Source organism: Sciurus vulgaris (genome assembly GCF_902686455.1).
Source record: "Sciurus vulgaris genome assembly, chromosome: 13".
Lineage (NCBI taxonomy): Eukaryota > Metazoa > Chordata > Mammalia > Rodentia > Sciuridae > Sciurus > Sciurus vulgaris.
In genome coordinates this window covers 69,836,708-69,853,528 of record NC_136474.1, presented here as the reverse complement: position 1 = coordinate 69,853,528, position 16,821 = coordinate 69,836,708, and the positions used below count along the sequence as shown (strand labels likewise).

At 43.0% G+C, this 16,821-nt stretch overlaps 1 protein-coding gene across 8 annotated transcripts in view; it reads right to left on the bottom strand.

The window, feature by feature from the left end:
• Positions 1–16,821, bottom strand: part of SETBP1 (SET binding protein 1) — a 354,347-nt gene that overhangs the window by 159,949 nt on the left and 177,577 nt on the right. For all 8 annotated transcript variants that reach the window (XM_079109076.1, XM_079109081.1, XM_079109078.1 and 5 more), the window contains one exon: positions 15,181–15,234. In XM_079109076.1, coding sequence (XP_078965202.1) covers positions 15,181–15,234 — 54 coding nt within the window. The remainder of the gene's footprint in view (positions 1–15,180; positions 15,235–16,821) is intronic.

Sequence of the window (16,821 nt, the reverse complement as noted above, 5' to 3'; positions counted from 1 at the left end):
CAGGGAATATGGTTTAGAAAATGTTGGTCAAGGTCAATTTACATTTTACAGATAAGGAAACTGAGACTCAAGGCTGCAAAGTGAAAATCAATATTATGAGAATCTCAGATGGTAAGCTTTGCCTGGCTTAAGTCCAAAATGACAAAGTCTCATTTGAATGCATACGTGTCCATATAAATTAAAATTCAGATACTATTCTGCAGAAATTGTTAATAAGATAATTTCTGAGGAGGATTTCTGGTGATTTTTAATTCTTTCTTTTCATTTTATTATTCCAAAGTTTTTTCCAAACAACATGTATTACCACAGCAGTTAGAAACACATAATAATACATTAATAATACATGCATATTATAATTGTAATATTGTACCTAGGCACTGAACTTATGATACACCGAGAGACCCAGATTACCCATGTCATTTATTTTTAGAAAAAGTTCTTCAAGATGCCAGCAGGGTCCAGAGTAGTAGACCAGAAGAAATTTCATTTGGACAAGAGTATCTTCCCTGACATATTTTCCATGTATCATCTCTTGGCAAACATGAAAATGTTCTCCCAGACGGCATACTTGTGAATTACTCAGAGTTGCTAGGGGGGACAGTTCCAGTTTTCTAATGACCTTCTCCTGGTGTCTAAATCCAAAGTGAGCTTTTAAAAGTTCTGTCCCAGAACTGAGAGGGGAGCCCTTGCCCCCAGGGCTTCAGATGCTGCCTCTGGAAAGGCGTGCAGGGGTCAACTGTCCTCACCTGTGAAATGGTGTTGCCATGGGAAGGGCATCAGAGGAAGGAGACAGAGAGGATCCTGTATCCAGGAGAAAGGCCAAGCTGGGAAGGAATTACATTTACGTTGTTTGTTGTTTATTGTTCCAAGTAAATAGCTAGGATCTTTACATATGCACTTAATCTTTCTTAGACCAGGTGAGATGATATTGTTCCCTTCCCTGTTTGGAGGAGAAAACAGAGGCTCAGACATGTTAGCCAGCTGGAACAAGGTCCTGAAGCCAGCAATGGTGGATGGTGAGATGCAGTCTCAGGTCCACCTGGCCTTGCATTTTGCCAAAAGACTTTCTTACAGATGATACTTAAGTAAGTGTTCAGGCTGGGTGCTAACTAGGCACATGGGAGTGGGTTCATTCCATGCTGGGAAATTCTTCCTATATAAACTGGAAATCTGGGGCCTTTCAACCAATTCCCATTGGTTCTACTTTTCCTCTGGGGAGCAATTAGTTTAGTAACATTTCCAAATCTCTCATATCCATAAAAAAGAAATGTTCAGACATGTCACTGGTATTTACAACCAACTGCCCTGTTGTCTCATGTACGAAAGAGCAAAGAATGAAACAGAAAAGAGGTGTAAGAGTCTGAAGACCTCAATTTTACTCCTGGTTGGGTCACTTTACTACCTAATACCTTCAGTTTTTGAGAAAAAAAAAAATCCCTTAATCTACCTCAACCTCTCCTTTTTCTTCTGAAAATGGAGTTCATTGTGCATGCATTTCACATGTTGCTGGTGCTCACCAAGTATAAGAACACATTTAAAATTGTCACATAAATGTAAGTTGCTTTTATTGTTTCCCACCTATTATATGGGTTTATCATATAACTGTTTTGTGTATGCAAGACATAAAATGCCTTTATAACAAGTCTTCCTGACAGCAGCTTTTGGTAGAGGGTCCTGTACCTAGTGCAGATGACTGAGTCTGTTGACACATAACCTGACTAACCTGACTAACTATTCTAGACTGGTCCATGGAAAGTGGAATTTCGAAGACTGGCACAAGGGTCAAGGTTTTTCAAATACCTTGCACATGCATACATTTATTTTCAAGACATTATAGAAGAAGATAGAGGAAGAATATTGGTGCAAGAGGAGTGTTTATTTCATGAAGGCAGAGCCATGCCAGTGCTTCTAACACTGGCCAGGTCCCAAGAGGGCAGACACGTGATCGCACCTCATTGAGACTGCATTTGAAGAATTATATCTAGATCTTCCCACGAATGGTGCAGCCTATGTCAGTATGTCAGAGCTGTCCTCTGGGTTCACATGCGAACAAATGAACCTCCCCACAGACAAAATCACTGAATATTTTCCAATTCATGCTGATGAGAAGGCCAGATGTAGCAGTTCTCTATCTGCCACTGGCCATGGAGTCACTGATGCTGGGTACCCATGGCATCATTTGATGCCCTCACCTCCATTCAAAGTGTTGTTATCTCATGGTTTCTGAGGGCCTTTCCTGTCCCTGGGGGTGTGCATGAGATGAGCTCTGCCTCTTATCTGAGTCAGGAACATTATCTGAACAGCTGCTGGCTGTAGAAAGCCTGGTGTCACAACAAATGCACTGGTTGAAGTACTACTTTTAGGAGAAACAAACACATGTGCAGGAATAGGCACATATGTGTGTGCACGCACGCACACACACACACACACACACACACACACACACACTGTTCCTGGAATGAATGATCTGAAAGGCTGCTAAAGCCCATACCATGAGCCCTTGCCATGCTGATATACTGCGACCTATTCTGCTCTCCCTGTCTGATGATCTGCCTGTCCCCATCGTGGACTTGTGGGCAGGTAGCCTTATGCAGCAACTGGGAGAGGGAGGGCTTGAGGAGTCCATGAGCCAGTCACTTGGAGGCACTGGAAGCTGCCTTTGAGTTGGAAGAATCCTTTCCTTAGCAGGCAAAGTGGCCTTTATCACTGGCATGAAGGAGGAAGGGACAGGTGAAAAAAAGCAATGACACAAAGGTTGCCTGTCACTAGGCAGAGGAAGAGAAGAGCTTCCCATTCTCCTCCAGGCTCTGGCCTCAGATGACAGCTGAGCATAAGTGGAATCAAATCAGCTTTTAGCTCTTCGTCTGCACCCCCAGAAACCATGATATAGCTTCCACTTGAGCTGTCAGTCAGGCCCAAGCACTCAGTAAATGCCCGTGATTAGCGCCTTCCTCAATTGGGAGTGTAAATGGAGAATCGCAGCTCTCTCAAAGTAGCTGGAGCTGCACACCCATTATTTCTATGGAGCCAAATGTAAACAGAAAATGAATGTTTCTGCACACTCTCCCAAGTTTTATTTCCTCTGCTAAAATGCTGCGGGTGGGGGATGGGTCTCTTTTTCTCTTATGATCTCTTTCCATAGTTGAAATGATCTATATATTTGACATTCCACCAAATGATTCTCAAAGGGAGACTACGAAAGCCCCCATACCCCTGTTTGTCAGTATTTAAAGCTTAATGAACTCTTGGCGAGTTCTTTCCTCCCAGAGCTGTGTGTTTATTATTGCTGCCTTAATGGTGATCTGTCCAATGCTCCAACGTGCCAGGAAGCCTTACTCATAACCAAAAATAGATAGTAACTAGCTGGTTAATCTACAGAGAGGTTTTCTGGAGATTGCCACATTCACTAACAACTACCAAACCCAGCTGTGCTCTTTATATTTAAATCCCAGGCGTTCTCCAAGGAGAGGGAGCGCTGGGTCCAGCCTGCCCCTGCCTCCGTCTCAAAATAATCTCCCTCAGCTGTGTATGAATCTGGACCCAGAGAAGGACATTCAGAGCTCTAAGCCTTTGGGTGCAAAAGATTCTCTACAAATGCACATTCAGAGTAAACAAAACCCATCAGGCCCCTGCTAGAGTCCGATGCCTGATTGCGCTAAACACATCATGCTGGAATCTGCAATTGGCAAAGTAATTGGCGTTATTACAGCTGATGGGGAATTTCTGATGCTGCCCGAGCTCTCTTTTGAAATAATACTCAGCCATTTAATTTGTCCATCTCTCGTTTAGCTGATTGCTCTTTTCTGCTGGAGTTTATCAAGAATGAAGCACGCTGCCTCTCCAGACGCCTGCGGGTTGAGATTTCACAGGCATTTCTTGGTGCAACACCACCCACCCCATCCTTGTGCCCACCCCCTGCCTTAGGCCACTGTTCACAAGATGCCAAGACACCAATAATGCAATAGGTGCCAGGTAGGTGAATCCAAATGATTTAGTTCAGAGCCACCTACTTTGGGTTGTGATATCCGGCAGTAACTGAAGTTTTACTATAAAGTCATTGTGAAAGGCAAATAAAGCTTCAACGATTTGATTGTCCTAAAAAAGGCTCACAAAACTTTTTTAGCTCCAAACATAAGACAAGCAATCAAAGATAGCTTCCATGTCATCCCAAGGCCAGACAATGTCAAAGAAATTTCAGAATTTGTATACATGCATCTTTATTTGGGGAGTCTTACTTTGACTTTGGCCACACGAACAACCTCAGAATGGGGCCTACAAATAATTATCGAGCATCTGCTCTTTTGCTAAGAGCTCACAGACTCTTTTTACACAATGCTCATCCTCCATTCCCCTTTTGGTATTTTCATTCCTCCCCAGATCAAGGGTGGGAAAGCCAAATTTAGCCAGCTGTGCTTTCTCACAATTTGGATAAGGCTGGTATCTGGGCACAGACCTCTCTTTTTCCCATCAGCCAGCTACTTGCCCTGTCAGCACGTCGGCGATGGACTGTGCTGGAAAACAGGAGTCTGTCAGTCAGCATGTCTCCGTTTTGCAGGTGCCACATCATTCAAATGGTCCATTAAATCCAGAACCTGCACGTTCCTGGAATCATCTCTTGTCTTATTATTATTTTTTTCATATAGAAAAACTGAATATAAGGGTGGGAAAAAGCATTACATTGAATCCTAAAAAGTTCCCACACCCTAACACGACCTTCCTGGGCAGGACCCATCCTGATGCCCTTTGGTACAGTTCTGCACTGATGTTCTGGGCAAGAAATCAATTTTCCTAGGATTGTTCTGAACATCCACCAGAAATATGCTGAGGATCACTATTGGAATAAGGCAATACTCTGGTGGATGAAAAAGCTCCAGATACATTTATGAAAAATCATTTTTAATACTTTAGAGCATTTGAAATACTTTTATAGCTATTCTCCTCCATGAGTAAAAGATGAAGGGTTAATTTCAAAAGTGCCCTAGGTGGTGAAGGAGAAAGCAATCAGCGAGGGTATCTGTGGGTGCTCTCTTCTTCCTGACCAACAATCCCTACCAGTCTTAGCCTGTTCTTGTCCATTTCTGTCCTATTTATCTCCGGTGTTATTTTCCCAGGGCCATCGTGTCTGCCATTGCTCACTTCAAATGGCAAGTGTCAGAAAAGACTGGTGAAAGGGCAGATGGATTTAGACTGTGTTTTTAGTTTGTGGCTTTTGGGGTTTTTCCCCTCATGGGAAATCCCAAACTCTAATCAATATTGCCTTGGAAAACTGCAATCTGTGATCTGACTGACTTCAACAGTCCACAATCAATTTCAATTATGTAACTTATGAGAGTACCAAGAATTACAGTGTACATTTATGGAGTGCTTATACATGTCAGATACTGTTCCAAAGGCCTATCCATTTAATCCTCCTCAAAGTCCCATGAGGTAGGTATCCTTGTTCTATTAAAGCCATGTCAAAGTCAAACTTCACAGAGTCACATAACCAGGATGGCACAGAGTTGTGATCCAAAATTATCAGTTTGGGCCCAGAATTGGTGCTCTTAACTACTGAACTATGAAGCAATGAGAAACATTCTCTGTGCTCCATAGAACAGCAAGGTGGGAGAGATTTATGTTTTGTTACTAAGCAAGCATCAATTTTTACTATTTATAGTAGTAAGGATTACAAGAACGTCACTCAGATGTCTTCTGTTCTGTGCAACATTGGCTTGGGTCACCTGCTACAAATGAGTTCTGCCACAAGCTCTGAGACACAGTTTTAGAAGGTGGGAGATGTAAAAAGAAAATCAAGTGCAGCACTGGTGAGGATGAGAGAGGGTGGCCATTCTCAGGAAAATAACAGAGCAGCATGGCCAATACTGTCTGCAGATGGAACAGAGACTCCCAACAAGTCAGCAGATGGCTGGAGGAAGCTGCTTGAGATCCTCAAGCTGTTCCACTAGGAGGTCCCTCTCCTGCAGCTGTTCTCTGACACCTCTTAATCAGATCTTTTGTTTGGTAGAAGATAGAGGAAAGGGGTTGAATAGGTGGATAGGAGGACATGAAGGTGGACCAGGTCATCCAGGCAGTAAGGTTGGACAAAATTTAAAAAATGAGTTGCTCATTTGCTGGAGAAGTGGGCCTTGTACAGTATGGTCGGTTTGGGACTATCCTGATGAAGGAATTATGAAGATACCTTTTTTCCAGGCCTAATGTTGACTTTTCCCCTAGTACTGGGGATTGAACCCAGGGATTAGTGCATGCTAGGCAAGTGCTCTCCCACTGGGTTGCATCCTCAGCCTACTAAAGGTAAATCTGCATTTACTCTATGTCAGTCATTCTTAGACCTCAACATGTAGCAACCAAAGTTATGCATCACACTAAAATTTCAGAAATAGGAAAAAATGACCCTGTATCTCTGACTCCAGGCCTAAGTGAGAAGAATTACAGAAGAAATTTTAAGCAGTTCATATATAGGTCCCTATGCCAAAAGGACTGAAGAGACAAACAAAAACAGAGGGACTAGGAACAAGAAGACAGTGGAAAGAGCCATAGAATAATTAAGGCTTTGGAGTCTCGAGGGGTCACAGAAATCATCTAATCCTATATCCTTGTTGCTAAGGTTTTATGTTTGTTTTTGTTTTGTAGAAGAGCAAGCTATAGTTGAAAAAGAAGAGAGTGATCTTCGAAGTTAATTCTCACTGTTTGGCCTCACCTTCTTTCTATTTTTATTCTGAAAAGTTGAGTTTAAATCAGGTTTTGAAAGTCTACCTCATATTTAAATATACCAGCAGTGATAACTTATATTGATTTATTTGATAAAGTGGGAAAACATCTCTGTGTATGAATAACCCCCTTCTCTCCCAACACCCACCTACCATTTATCAATTTTTCTGTGTGTGAACTTCAGAACATTATGGTTTTTTTTTTTTTTTTCTTTCTTTCTTTCTTTTTCTTCTTTCGAAGTCAGGTCCACCAGCACAAGACACTCAGAAGATCAGAATGTCTTGGGTGTAAGAAACAAAATATTCACTAAAGTCTAAAGAGACTTAGTATCCCAGGAGAACTTATTAATACTTCAGAATATTCCACTGAAATGCCAGACTCTCTGGAAAACACCTGGAGAACTTCTCTTTGGAAGCAAATGTCAATTTTGGTTTTTAAAAAATCCACTAAAAACACTGTCAAGACAGGAAGTGTGAAAAGTGTATACCTGGAGAATGAAACTTGATTTCATGTAAGAAAATTAATAGTGCTAGTTTGGGTTTCAGTGAGAGAGGTGTGTCTATGCACATGAGTAAATATTGTTGTTAAAAATTCTGTTATCATCATAGATGTCCATGTTCAGTAAGAAAAATAATTGAATGGGTTGCCTTAGTAATTATGAGAAGAAAGCCATGTTTGGCCTAGGTATCCTAAAAGTGGCAAGAAAGACACATTTACAGGCTGAACTATGTTTTTTAAAGAAGGGAAACTATTTACAATTCAAATCTTCAATATAGACTCACAGAAGGAAAAGACAAATAGTCCAAATTCCAGTCATGTATTAAAACTAAAAAAGCCCAACCCTGGATAACTAGAACAAAGCTTCTCAAATGATCTTTGGTGAAAGACCAGTTTTTTTTTTTCGAATGCACACTTTTGTGTGAGTGCTTCAGTAAATGGCTGAAGAGAGAAATTTTGAAAACTGTCACATGCTTGGATATCAAGACAACATCAAATTACTATAAAAGATTTTAATCTCTTTCTCTAGTTGCAAGATGTATGCCAGGGCAGACCAGTGGCAGACAGACACTTCAACAGCCACCCTGGTTCACAGCTCATGCTCTGTATAGTTTTGAACCAAACAGCAAAGGCAGGTGGCATAGCTTATTGAAGGCCAGACAGATAAAAGATCTGAGCTAGGAGGACTCATGGGATAGATCTTGCTTGAGGAATCAGGGCAGGAGGTGAGCTAGCCACTTACATGCATTCTTTCTCTGGGGTAGTGTCATAAAGCTGGATCTTTTTGAATATCTTTTAGACCCAGAGAGAATGTTGTTATAACAAATGGAGAAATCCATAAACCAAACACCCTCACTGGCTAGTTTACAATCTTGGGCAAATCTCACTTGGGGAATGCAAATAGCAAGGGACAGGCACAGACATGGACTCCATGAAACTCATGTAGCCACACTTCCTATGCCTAGAGAGGGGACAGGAAGACATCAGACCATGCGGTTGCTACAGGGATTCGATTCCAGGGGCAAATGAAGCCAGGGCACATTCCTGGCACAGGAATCACCATTTGAATATGAGATCCTTCCCCTCCTCTCCTCTCCCAGACTTCCTTTCTGCTGCAGTCTTTATCCATAAAACGAGAAGCCTGATTTAAATCCCACAAAGCTTCAGAAAATACCATTAGCTAGACCCCATCCAGAGCAATCCAAGCCAAACACCTGGGGTTAGGCCTGGACTCCTGTATTTTTCACAAGCACTACTGATAATTCCTTTCTGCAGCTGAAGTGTCCTTCAGTTTTAAAATGTGGGGAGTACGGTGGTGAGAAGAAAAAGGAAGCACCAGGAGCAGCACTTGTTTCTGCACTGCCTGACTTGGGAACGGTTCTTCCCAAATGCTTGGGACGATCGAGTAGTGAATTCAAGACAAGATATCCTTGTGGCTGGATGTCCTGCACTGCCTAATTCTGCCTCAAGTTTCCTCCTCTGTAGATGGGGCAGTCACCACAATGACTCTCCCTTTGGGAGCCTGGGGAAGAAAGGGAATGAGAACAATAGAAATTCTTTGCCAAGATAAGAGGCTCTGAAATGCTCTCCAGCAGTTTTCTCTATTACTCTAAGATGTAGAATGTGCTTTTCCTTGGAGTCTGAAAACTCAATGTAATATGCAAAAAGGAAGATGGAGTTGCTTGTCTTGGTCTTACCGAAGGTCAGGCTGGATTTGACTTATGTTACCATGGAGCTGAGGTCTAATACAACGTGGCAGAACACAAGTGGTTAAGAATGCAGACACTGGAGACAGAGTCCAGGGTTCAAATCTCACTTCTGCCACTTATAGACTTAGTGGCTTAACTTCTCTGTGCTTCCCTGTGCTTACTTACACAATGGGACTGATGTACCCACCTGTATCACAAAAAGGGAGTATAAAGAATAAATGAGGACTGGTGATACAGCTCAGTTGGTAGAGTGTTTGCCTCGCAAGCACAAGGCCCTGGGTTCAATCCCCAGCACCGCAAAAAAAAAAAAAGAATAAATGAGATGATGCACATAAAATTCAAGGAACACCTTCTGTCCCACTGTACCTTTCACTGAGGTCTGCGCATAGGCATATTCAAGCAAAGACAGCGTGAACCCATACTAACACTCACTTCCGTTGAGTCCAAAAGGGACAGGGTGCTCTGGGAACTCCAGAGCTACCATTTTAATCTTTATACTGTCGGTTCTGAACTTGGAGGAGACTGCTGATGCCCACTTAGAACCACATCAAAGAATGGTGATTCTGCTCTGAAAAACATGATCAATTCTGAAAGCACAAGTAACCTTGGCCCTCGGGGATATAATGCTAAAAGAAGGAGCTCTCAGAAGACTGTACCTCTCCAGCTGGATGTGCTACTTCTCCAGTAGGAACACATTTGTAGCAAACAAACAAAAGCACGAGACACAAACACAGAGGCTTGGTTCCTGCAGCAGTTCCTGCTCTGCTTCAGCCTTCCTTCTTGTTGGGAGATGATCACAGCTGGGGCTTCTTTCTACTCAGAAACCCTATCATATCTTTCTAAAAAACAGCTTCTCCTCACAGAATGTTTGGGAGTTCTGTAATTAAAATTGCTGGGTGAAGACTTATGGAGCCGGGCCTTGTTGCACGTAGTGTGATCACTGAGTAGGATGGATCATGGGGCCTCAGGAGAACGGACTCAGGGTTCATCTGGGGAGGACAACATCCTTCTCCTTTGGATGCTGGCTTGTGATCATTCAACTGATCCCACCTCCAAATCTCGTATGCCTTCCTTCATTAGCATCTCTAATGTGCCAGTCAGTTTCATTCGCTACAGCTTCCCCTATGGACCAATGGCAGAGGCTTAGAGGGGGGCCCTCTCTTCATCCCATTACATCTTCCACCAACAGCATGGTCTCCTTGTGTCACATTTCTGACTCCTGGCTATTCTTGGACCTTCACTGACTGAAGAATGACCCCCACTGTTCTTCAATGGAATGCAAAATCCAACTTACGAATTCTGACTTGACTCATTTATACAATGGTATGTTGAGATGATCTGAAAAATCTGCATATGGATGGGATACCAGAAAATACTATGAAATTGCTTTTGATTTTGATAAGTGTGATAATGACTTGTAATGGTTTAAAGAGAGAGATAATGGCATAAATAAATAAATAAATCCCTTGTTGTTTTAGATAAGCTTACTCAAGTATTTATGAGTAAAGTGACATGATGACTTGGATTTGTTTGAAAATATTCCATCCAAAAAAGTAAATTAAAAATCAAAGTAACTGGGAATAGAGATGAAATAAGATGGTCAAGGTGGTATCGGTTATTGAAGCTGGCCCTGTGGTGTGGAGTCAGTTCATGTCAGCTCTGGAGAGCTGACAAGGACTTTGTGAATCAGTTGTTAATCCATTGGTAGCTTAAACTTGGTCATGATGGGAACATGTACAGCATGAAAATCAGTAAGTGCTACCAAGGTGGGCTTTTGTAGCACCATGCTATTGAAGTTGGATATGGATACATGGATTTATTATATGTTCATGCCTACTTTTATGTATGTTTGAGAACTTCAATAATATTTATTTTGTCAAAGATCTGAAATCTGACCCCATTCTAATTTCTAAGTGATTTCCCAACAGGCTCCTCCGAGGTAGACAAGTCTTCTGAACACACACAGGCATTGCCACCCTTGTTATGGCCCACAGCCAGGCTTCCCCTGCTGCAGAATAAGTTCACCATCTCACTTCTTACATATGCCAGTCCAGGTATGTGCACCTCTGTCTAGAAGACTTCCACACTTGCTCCATGAAGATAAAATTTCTCCTTCATCTGAAATTTTGAATTAACTTAACTAGTACTACTCTAACGGGAGAAATAATTGAATTTGTTGTATGTGCCAGGCCTCCTACTAAGTTGCTCTTACATGCATTGTCTCACTGAATCCTCACAACAATCAATGAGATAAACCACACAACAGTTTTGCTTAATAAGAAAAATGAGGATCATAGTCATTAGGTAGCTTTCCCCGGGTCACAATGTTGACACTGGTGCCAGAACATTCCAGAACTGTCAACTGCTAGACAAGGGTCTGTGCACAGCAGGGAGCCCCACACAAAGGTCTTGCATGAATACCTGATGAATGAAATGGCAACTCAGTGACTGAAAGCCCTGTTTTCTCTACACTGGAAATGTTTTCCTGTAGGTCACATTCTTTTCTCACCTTTCACTTCAATGTGCCCTTGGCCATAATTAGCAATTAACATTTTAGAAACTCATTAAAAATGGCTGCCTTTCACAGGCAGCTCATACTCTTGCTCCTTCCTTGAAGTAACAGTCCATTTTTCCTAATGGAAGTCTCTCTGAGATGAAGGCAAGTTTACATAGCAGGGAACACCAAGACTTTTAGCCCAGTCTCTCCTCTGTGGAGGATGCTTCTCCATAAGGTCATTTTTCCAACACCACGGCTGTGCACAGGAAGCCTGCGACTGATTTGGTCCCCAGACTGGTTATTTCTTTACCACGCCCCCACTCGGGCCCTTGTCAGCAGTGCCCAAGTTGGTGGGCAGTCTACTACAAAGTGTCAGCGACCCTCACATCTCTGTAGGAACCAAGAAATAAAAAGAAATGAATGCTAAGAAGCCTTGCAGTGCCCTACATGAGGGCACTGGGGGCTAGCCTCTGCTAGCTCCTTGAGATCTCAGCCTGCAAAAGGCAAGTGAGAGGGGAGTATAAATAAATGATGGGACTGGCAACTAGTACAAGGATAGCCAGTTGCTAGATGACTTTCCAGGGACATGGGAAGCAAGCAAATAAACAAAAAATAAGGTAATAAAAAAGCATATAAAATATGGCACCAATTTAAAAATTTCGAGAGGTGTACATGTCTATGCAGAACTAAGAAGGGAAGACTATAACCCCCAAATGCCATCATCTGTATTTCTGGGGTGGAATAATTTATTTGTATGTTTTTTGGTGTATTCCAAACTTTTAGAGTAAACACTTAGAGTTCTTCTACTAGGGGTCAAGGAATACATAAAAGAGGAGACAAGAGCTTATACTAAAGACTGTGGTATGCCAGCTCTTATTCCTCTGGTGGTGGAGAGGAAGGATCTGGCAAAAGAAGATGAGGGTCCTTCCTTCCAATCACCCAAAGGCTAAAAGGAGAGGACTCATGGGTGTCTGTTGCTTCAAAAGACAAGAAAAAGATGTTAGAAGATAAAAGGAGTCATGTTTTGGAGGGTAAACCAAACAAGAGAGAAAAGTCAGGGTGGTTTAGGTGTGAATTTCAGAAGCTTGTTCATCTGGCTTTGAAAACTCACTGAGAACATTACCACCTCTAAGCCAGGGCCTGACTCTAGGAGAGAGCTGTAGCTCTCTTGCCCAAAAGACAAGCTCATCACCTCTGAGAAGACTGCCTGCCACCACCGTACAATAGCTTAGACAGGATGGCCTCTCAGGTCCCACCTGCAGTCATGTGTTCATTTCCAGGACAGAGGGTGCTACCTTTGGAAATCAATAACAAAGGAGAGAAAGGTAGACATTCACTTCTACGCAGAGAGCACAGGGACAGACGGACAGAACAGCCCAGCCCAATACAGTTGCTACTATTCACACTTTCAAAGTCATCAAAGACTAGGGAAGAAATCATAACTATCTTCTTTAAGTGGTTTCCAGCACCAAACAAAACAGGCATCAAAGGAAAAGCAAAACCCACCTACACTCAAGTGATTAAGTGTAGACCATGAGAAAGCTGAGAGGCTGCTCACAGTCATCTCAGGGAGGGTTCCTCCTGAGTCCCTCCTGACAGCCAGTGTGACAAGTCCTGAAAGGAACATGCCCATGAATTATTGCAGGCATTAGGATGCATGGGACTGTTTTCATCTGAAACCCAGAGAAAGAAAGGAAAAAATAACAACAAAAGCCAACAATTTGGTGCAGTGGGGTGGGAGGGGGTAGCTCAAACCATGTGGGCAGCTTTGTTTCTATTTGGAAAAGCACCCAAAGGGTGGTGTTGACTTGCGGCACATCCGAGTGGTTCCGACTTAGGAAAAACACTGGAGCACTAACTTTGATCTAGGCATTTGATCTGGGCATTACATACTGGCCACAAGGTTCTCAGGACTTCCTGGCCTCAGGTCCAGGCATCCTGGAGAGTGAAGAATACACATCGAAGGTTCTAGCCTCAGGGAGATGACATACAAATGGAATAATGTGGGAGAGCTGAGCAGAACCAGGACAGTGTGTGTGTGTGCACTTGGAACGGTGGGATGCATGTCAGGAAGTGTGGAAGCTATCTTTCCAGGAGCCTGCCTACAAAAATGATGGATGAACCTCAAACATTCTAACTTTCCCTTCACTTACTAGTTCATGTTAAATCTAGTATCAAGAGCGTATGTAAACACACAAAAGAGTGACCTCCCCAGGAAGAAGCCATGCTCCCGTACTCTGATGTCCACACACTCACATACACACACATGCACGCACCTTCCATAAACTCCACTATGTACTTTTCCCAGCAGCAAAATAGCATCACACAAAGCCTTTTCTCCCCTTTCTTCATATAAGTTTTCAGATAAAAATTAAAAAGAAATCTTCAGCTGGGATGCTAGCGGATGGGTATGGAGGTGTGGAAGAGTGTGGGGTGGGAGTAAATGTTGATTTTCTTTTGCTTTGGCTTCACATTCCCTTAGGTCCACTGGAAGTTTGTGTGAATATGTGAATGAGTACTTTAAATACTTACCCGTTTTCAGTGACTGGCAAAAAGGCTCGCTTGCTTTCTATTTCTGCAAATTCCCAGCATCTCTGACAGAGGATCCACAGACTGATGGAAACACCCCACACTGGCATATGGATCTAGTTTTTTTTTTTTTTTTAACTCTCACTAATTGTCCCTGATTTTGCTATCCCTCCTCCTCCAGCCTCTCACTGTCCACTCTGTGTCCTTGTTCCCTCACTCCATGTGATGTAGGGATACTTCCCTTCAGGGTTTTGTCCTCAGTGGAACAGCACTCAGAGAATAGAACCCACAAAGGAGAAAGAAGCATAGTGAGGCACGGGGGCTCTTGCATATAAAACATATTTAAAGAAGAAACCATGCCAAATACGTGGAACTCTGGATATCAGCAATTTGCGTGGCCTACCCAGAAGTGCACCAGCATTGGATGTGAAGCGTTTTCCACCAAGGCATCACAAGGCAAGTACTTGACTGGGGTCAGAGCAGGTTTCATAAGAAAAAGGGGGGTCTGAGCATGACAGCCATCACTACTGGGTTTACCTTTCTATCATGTTCTATTTACACAGACTGGCACATCTGTGTGTTTGGTCTGTGTGTATGTAGACAATGCCTCCCCGTCTTCCACAGAAAGGAAGGATGCTTTCCCATTTTCTTCCTTGCTAAGCAGGTCCCCAGAAAGCTCCTGCCTGCATCCTCTTGTGGCTGGCCCATGGTGACATCCAAACAGCATTCTGACAAGAGATAACAGTGGCCCATTTCCTGATCAAGATCAGCAAAACTCAACTGTCTGCCTCTGCAGGAGTCTGAAATTAACCTCGCCACCAGACCATGACTGCAAGGCATTTGCACATGGAGATTACAGAAATGTGAATATCTTGTCCAAATAGAGAAAAATACACGGGAGGACCCCAGCCCCAGCCCACCCTCTGCCTGCTTCAATTCAGCCCTTTCATCAGCTGGGTAACCTACCACTCAACATGCCAAACATCTGGATTTAGATTTTCCTTTGCTCTAAAACACCAAAAGAGCAAGAATTGAAGGAAGCTGTTTTGTGCACAGTGGGATGAGAGAGGAGGTAGAGGGAGCAGAGCTACCAGGTCATTCTCACAGTCCACACCTGGAGTCAGAGATGCTGGAGGTCCCAGCTGGACCTTCCTGTCCTAGAGCCAAGTTCATTTACTCATGACCAAACCCAAGAACATTCACTCACTCAAACTTTGTGAAAGCATCAGGGGAACTCACCTGTGGCTGAAATCCTTTGAGGTCGCTGGCTGCAAGGTCACTGGCTGTGAGGAGCTGGAAAAGAACCAAAGGGTTTTCCTTAGTGATACTTCCAACAGTTTGCAGAAAACATCCACAAGACTCCTGACCTGCTGTGGACGTACCACAGCCTGGATCAGAGCTCAAGAAGCACAGTCACAAGAGGCAAAGCTGGTGTGTCCAGGAATCTAGACCAGATGGCCTTCTCTCTGCGTGCCCATCACTTTTGTGATCTCTCTGATTTCAGCTCCCTCTTGCCACCCTCCGCTCCCTTCCTTCTTTGTTCTACCAATTCTGCAAAGGTCTTAAATAGAGATCAAGGGCTATGGTTGGACTTCAGGAGGTTCACTGGCTCCCTGAAACTGTTCATATAATTATGTGCAAGTCTATAGATGTCTACATTTTCCAAGGGAGAAGGTCCCTGGCTTTACTCCTCCTATCAAACTAGCTGGTGATACAAGAAGTTAAGATTTACAGTTTCAGAGACAAAGACCCATCTTCTCTAAAAAGCTTTTTCTTTTTTAATGTCAGAGCAATTAAAACAACCCTTTCCTCTTTTCATGAACATGTAAACTCCGTCTCCCTTTATCCTGTGCTGCCTGGGATTTTATTTACTATTTAGATGTTCATAACTTATACTTAAAACAATCATATATAATAAATATTAGAGGGTAAGAACCAGGATTATGTATATTTCCACAGCTCTCTGCTTAATCAATGTTGAAGGGTAAGGTTAAGGTTTTATTTTATTTATTTATTTATTTTTTTGCATTCTCTCTAGTGCCTGGCACCAGAAAAACACTCAATAAAACACGATCAATTAACGAAATAATCACATTCTTCATTGTTGCTTTAAAAAATGCTGGGAATGGGTGGGATAAAGAGAGAAAGGAAAGAGGCTCATTTTGATTCCAGGGGTGTGATGGCTAGCTTTGTTAGGCCTGGAGAGCATTTGTGAAAACCAGGAAAGATTTCATGTTTTCTGTAACAATATTTTGTTTGGTTCAAAAAAGAGAAGGAGCCATGCTGGGCTCCAGCACCTCCAGCCTCTACAAAAGCTCATTAGGACTTTTTTAGCTTCCCTCAGTGACTCTGCCAAAGGTGATACCTCAGTGGAGTTAGAGCTGGGGTAATTTTCTCCCCTGGCCTGTCCAGCCTGCAGGCTGGAGTCTGCATTCCAGTAAAGAGTCAGTGTTCCCTCTGATTATAACTAAACAAACAAGCAACCACCCACTCGGCCACTTGCCTAGGCACTGAGGGCCAACATCATTAGAAGACTCAGCCTCTGCTTTCAAGGAATGTGCAGTTGGGTTAAAGAGTCAAACATGCATTTCAGTACGAGTGGAGTGTAGTAGGGGCCGCCCGTCAAACTCAAAGGATGATGCAAGAGAGGTCACGGTAAGGCTGTTGGAGTGAGATGGAATTTGAACTGAGCCTTAAAAACAAAAAGGTGGCATCAGTTGAAAGAGTACAGGAAGAGGGACAGGGGCTCACCAGTCCCAATATGCCGGCCTGTGTGTCTATCCAATGTCAGCCACAGCCTCCTCCAGAAGTGGGTGCAGGGAGTGGGGGTAGGATTTGATACACAGAGCATGGCCTGGGTCCCTGCACACGGGTTGCTGC